The sequence below is a fragment of the Perognathus longimembris genome, chromosome 20, assembly GCF_023159225.1.
Source record: "Perognathus longimembris pacificus isolate PPM17 chromosome 20, ASM2315922v1, whole genome shotgun sequence".
NCBI classification, from domain to species: Eukaryota; Metazoa; Chordata; class Mammalia; order Rodentia; family Heteromyidae; genus Perognathus; species Perognathus longimembris.
In genome coordinates, this window is record NC_063180.1 from 22366263 (window position 1) to 22371974 (window position 5712).

The window sequence follows — 5712 nt, forward strand, 5'->3', positions numbered from 1 at the left end:
AAAACAGACATTGAAACAAATAGTATCTGTACAGCTAAGGATATAGTTATTAAAGAATAAAGACATCCAACCAATTGGGATAAGATCTTTATCAGCAATATATCAAAGGACTAACCTCCTGGCTATAGAAAGATCCCAAGAAGTTAACCCCTCCTAAGGCAATATACCAGTTACTTAGTGGGCAAGGGAGATAAGAGGACACTTCTTAGAAGAAGCAATAAGAATGGCAAAGAAACACATGAGGAAATGCTTCTCATCCCTGGCAATAAAGGAAATGCAAATCAAAACAACCCTGAGATACCACCTTACCCCAGTTACGGTGGCCAACATTTTTTAATTCAAACAATCACAAATACTGGCAGAGAATTGGGGGGAAAGGAACCCCAGTGAAGCCATGACATAGATCATCCCCCAAACAGTAAAACAAATTAGAAAACAAAAAGAAAAATATTGGTTTTGATTCATGTCTGAGCTCTCCACATTTACCCGCCATCAGGCACCCATTGCCTTGGGCAATCACAAACACCCAATCCTGCCTTAGCCCCAATGCTACTGTGTGTCTCCAATGCCTTCACCCCACAATGCACATAGGAGTTCATGTGGAAAGGGCTGGGGAGATCCTCTTCTCTGAAGGGAAAGAAAGACAGGAGCTACGACAGTCTACATGGGGGAGGCTGGAGGGAGTGGGGCCACAAGCCTGGCCTTTCCCCCACAGCCCGTGCCCCTGTCTGCTCACCTGACTTGGGGTAGGTCACCGTGATGATGTCCTCGTCCTTCACCACAAACTGCTCATGGGCTGCTTTGATGTCTTCCATTTTGTAAAGCATGGCTGGGAAAGGAATGCCTGCATACCACAGATAGTCCTCTGCCATGGCGGAGCCTTGTGTGCCTGGTGACCCTGGAGTCCACACCTCTGTCACTGTCACAGGGGAGGTGGTTCATTCTGGGCAGTGAAGGCAATCATTAATATTTTTCATTTTGTTGCGAAACAAATTTGATGATAAAGAAAAAGGCAATGTGATCATCACTGAGTATTGGGCAACTGTGAAATTATTCAAGGATGTTTGGTGCTCATCTCATTTTCAGTTCATGGCAAGAATCAAGGACTACAAGAGGAAATACAACAAAGTAGGCTTGAGAGCAGGATTAATTTTTGTTTGAAATTCATAAATACTTAATTTGGAGCCTAGGTGTAGAGATCAAGAGTGTGGGCTAGACTTCTGGCTCAAAATCCTAAATTCAATCCACTAATATCACCCAAAAATCATGCTACATGTCCTCAGTGAATTTTTCTTCTGACTTCCTCTGTTTGTCCCGGGTTTTCTCTTCACTCCAGGATCTGAGCCACAGTCCTGTGTGTCGTGAATCTCCACGTCTCCTCAGTCTCCTGTGGGCAGGGAGAGTTTCTCAGGCTTCCTTTGTTTGTTATGAGCTTGCAGATTGGAGAAAGAACAAATACCTTTGTAACATCAATGTGTGTGTGTGTGTGTGTGTGTGTATGTGCACACACGTGCGTGCTTGCCAATCCTGGGGCTTGAACTCTGGTCCTGGGTGCTGTCTCTACACATTTTTGCTCAATGCTAGGTCTCTACCATTTGGAGCCACATTACCACTTCCACTTAGCTGGGGGTTAATTGGTCACAAATCTCATAGCATTTCCTGCCTTTGTTGGCTTCACACCTCAGTCTTCAGATCTCAGTGTCGTGAGCATCTAAAATGACATGCATGAGCCACCGGCTTCAGATTATGTAAGAGTTAGTTGTTCATAGCTGGATGCTATAATTGGAAGATTCCTTTCATGGTGACTTGTATCAGGCAAGTGATCAAATGTGCAGTGTGAAAATGTTAAGCATTGAAAACAAGTGAGAGATTTATGTCCTGACCTTGGTGGGCGGTGGGCGGTGGGGGTGGGGAGATGGGACAAGTCTTTATCCCCTTAAACACAGGGATAAGTCTGGACATAGTCGAGCTCAGAGGGAAGAATTGCTGAGAAATAGGCGTGTGTGTGTGTGTGTGTGTGTGTGTGTGCAGGCGCACTCACACACATGGATGCATGCGAATGTGCCAGGTCTGAGCTTGGATGTTGGCACTGAGCTTTTAACCTCAAACTGGCAGTCTACCATTGCTGGTGAATTAGACATTAGGAGGCTTACTTCCTTTTCCTGCCTGTGCTGGCTTTGTACTTGTCTTTGTACTTGAGTAGCTGGGATTGTGGGTGTGAGCCCATGGCACTTGGCCATCCAAGGTCTCTACCAGAATCTGGGTGAATTCAATGATGGATTTGCTGTTGTTTAGCCCTAAAATCATTGAAGAATATCCTTTGATAGAGGAGATCAAACTGAAACAGAACACCTTGGCTCTGTGATCAGGCATGTGCCTCTATAACTCCATTTGACTTTTGTGGTTCCATCTTAAAGAAAAGACTGCACCGTGACCCATGAAACTAGTTTCTTATGGTTTGACATGTAACAGGATATGTATCTATTGTCCACTGTGTCATTTATGGTCACTTGGGAGCCACCATAGAGACAGTCATGAAAATGTGTCATGTTGCCTTTGCTCAATGCTTGCTTATAGCCTTGTTTTAACTTCTATAACTTCATTTTGGCTTGTGCCTGCACGAAAAGAACCATTAGGGACTTCCTCCCCTGAGCTTTCAAGGAAGTAGGTTTTCTGTTTCAAATAGGGCCATGAGGTCAGGTTTGGTACTGTACTTGTTGTGGGGGTGGGAGGGGTGTGAATGTCCCCAAACCCAGGTGTAGTTGCCAGCCAGCTAATAACGACTTTCTAATGGCTGCACTCCGTCCATGTGATCTCTCCTGATGCTACTTGGCAAAACATTTTGGAGGCTCCGGCGAGATCCCAGGAGACAAGACCTGAACCTTAGGTTGTCTTGGCAGGTGGTTGGACATCAAGGAGATAGACCAAGTTGATTCCTAGGGGAGATGCCACTTAGAACATTCCAGGAAGGTCCCAGGAAGGACACTTCTATCTTCCCTGATGCTGTTGAGGCCCCAAGTCTCCCGACCCAATTGGTTTTTCCATCATAAGAAGTCAACTGTTCATGGAAACCTCTGGAGTAAAGTTTGGAACACCCTGTTGTGGAACACATGGTGGAGCACTTGATGGAACTATCCATCCAGTGTCCTAGGGCTTGGTAGACTTCACTGGCCCTGTGTAATTGACTCAAGTCTATCTTCGGACTTTTTTTGACAAGTCTTTGTGTGTAAATACATGGTAGCTGTCAGGTCTTTTTCTATTATTGCTCTTGTTAGTGTTTGTCCAATTTTTTCAGCTGTTTTTTTTTCTTTTTGTTGTGGCCTGAGGAGCGAGAAACTCCATTGAGGCACAGTAAAGGTGACAAATGAGTTTTATTAGTCAGTCTGCAACTGCCCTGCTCCTGGCTACCCCAGAACTAGGAGCAGTTGCAGCCTCCAAGTGGAGGGGGGGGGGGGTTGTTTATTCTTTCTTGCTTTCCACAGGCTTCTTCTTTCCACAGGCCTCTTTGTAGGCCTCTTGTTCTCCATGGGAAACCTGGGCACTGTTCAGCTCCTGGAGGCAGCTCTTGGCACCTTCCTTTCTCTGTGTTTCTCGCTTTTCCGAAAATCCTGCCCTCATATCCATCCTCCTCCCCCACCCCCCACCTGCAGTCAGCAGTGGTGTTTTTGGTCCCTGCAACATGGGGCACGATTCCCTTGAAAGCTCTATGAGCTTGGCAATGAGAGGACATGGGGCGGGACTTCTGCCCTCAGGGTATCACATTTGCTCTTTGTATTTTTTGATCCTGGTGCTTGAATTCAGGGCCTGGGCCCTGTCCCTGACCTTTTTTCTCTCAAGGCTGCTGCTCTAAGACTTCAGCTACAGCACCACTTCCTGGGTCAGTTGTTTTAAAACCCCTTGAATGTGTGTGATTTCCTTCCATGGGAAAAGAGAAAGCAAAGGGGCCACCAGTATGGCCGGCTCACGGGGAGTAGGAGGTCATGTATGGAACGAGGAGGCGGCCATGTGTGGAAAGGAAGGGGTGGCCATGTATGGAAAGAGGAGGTGGTGTCTGAGGCTGCAGCCTGCTCAGTGAAAAGGGCAAATTCAGGGAACCCCTTTCCTCCCCTTGCTTCCCCTAACAGAAGGCATTGAAAAGGTTCCCTGGTCTTCCACTAATGTGCCTGGCTAACAAGCAATGCCTGGAAATGTAAGTGGCGCTTGTGAAATGGTAAGGTGATTTATTATATTGTTAGGAACGTTTTGTCCTAAATCATGGTCATCTGCAAAAGTAAGACTGGCAAAAACATCCACTCACAATAATTTCCAGAAAATATATCGACAATATTCATTTTTGCATGCTTTATGAACTTTGTGCACAAAAATGTATGTATCTAAGTGTGTGTAAACATGTTGAAGATAAAAAACTGTCAGCATACTGTAAGAAAGTCTGGTATTTTGATACATGAAATTTTTTTCATGAAAATAAAGGTTTATGTGACCTACAAAAATGCAAATCTTTTGAAGGCTTGGGATATATTTCCCTCCACTGTTAAAAGTTGGTGATAGGGGCTGGGAATATGGCCTAGTGGCAAGAGTGCTTGCTCGTATACATGAATCCCTGGGTTCAATTCCCCAGCACCACATATATTGAAAATGGGCAGAAGTGGTGCTGTGTCTCAAGTGGCAGAATGCTAGCTAGCTTTGAGTAAAAAGAAGCCAAGGACAGTGCTCAGGCCCTGAGTCCAAGGCCCAGGACTGGTAAGAAAAAAAACAGTTGAGTATAAGTATAAAAACTTTGGGTGTAATGGTTTATTTATCACTTTTAAATACATTTTCCTGTTTGTTTGTATGGAATTGCTTTTGATTTTACCTCAATCAGAAAAAAAGGGACAAAGGATATAGGAACATTATAATGGGCCATTGGGCCTATTTCATCGTGGAGTGGTGGGTCTGAGAGAAAAACTGTCAAAAACGTGCAGCTCAACAGGTCCATGCATGGAGAAACAAGCCTGGGGAGGAGCGGGGATCCACACCAGGTGGAAGAGTGTAAGCTGGCACAAAGGCAGTTCATCTAACCCTAAGGAGTGGGATGGGTAGATGTGCTCATCCTGTAGGATGGGTCAGGTGGATCATCTTGGTCTTGTATTATTTTTCTTTCAGAAGGACACTGACAACCGGATGGTGAAATGAGTAATGTAATTGGTATTTCTGAAACTGCCCCTTAGGGTATATTAAACATTTTAAACAGCCCCAAATTGGGGTTAAAAAGAATCAAAAAGTAGTGAATTTATTTTTGACTATAATTGTAACTAATGCAATCCCTGTGCTAAGGAATAAATTATCAGTGTACTGCCTGTTTGAAAAGTTTATCATCTTGTTGTGGAAATAACATGATTAGAAACACAGAAGACTGTGATATTCAACAAGTACTGTTTTATTTGGCAACTGTGCAATCTTTCAAAGGCAAACTGTGTTCATCTGATTATCCATTGATGGACCAGAACCTGAACTACAAGAGGAAATAAACTGGAGACCAAGTTCCATCAATTTTTTTCAAAATTTACAAGTACTTAACTTTGACAATAGGTGTTGATGTCACAGAAATACCAGAGAGAGAGGCTGGACTTCTGGCTCAAGACTATATGTTCAATCCACTCATATCACCCAAAAATCATTGCCAAGAGCCCTCAATGCATCTTTCTTCTGATTTCCTGTTTCTTCCAGTATTTC

At 44.2% G+C, this 5712-nt stretch overlaps 1 protein-coding gene across 1 annotated transcript in view; it reads right to left on the reverse strand.

Annotated features, from left to right (window-relative positions):
• Positions 1-886, reverse strand: part of LOC125368442 (sulfotransferase 2A1-like) — a 7756-nt gene extending 6870 nt beyond the window's left edge. Inside the window, exon 1 of the mRNA XM_048369409.1 lies at positions 737-886. Coding sequence (XP_048225366.1) covers positions 737-872 — 136 coding nt within the window. The 5' untranslated portion in view covers positions 873-886. The remainder of the gene's footprint in view (positions 1-736) is intronic.
• Positions 887-5712: the final 4826 nt, after the last annotated feature.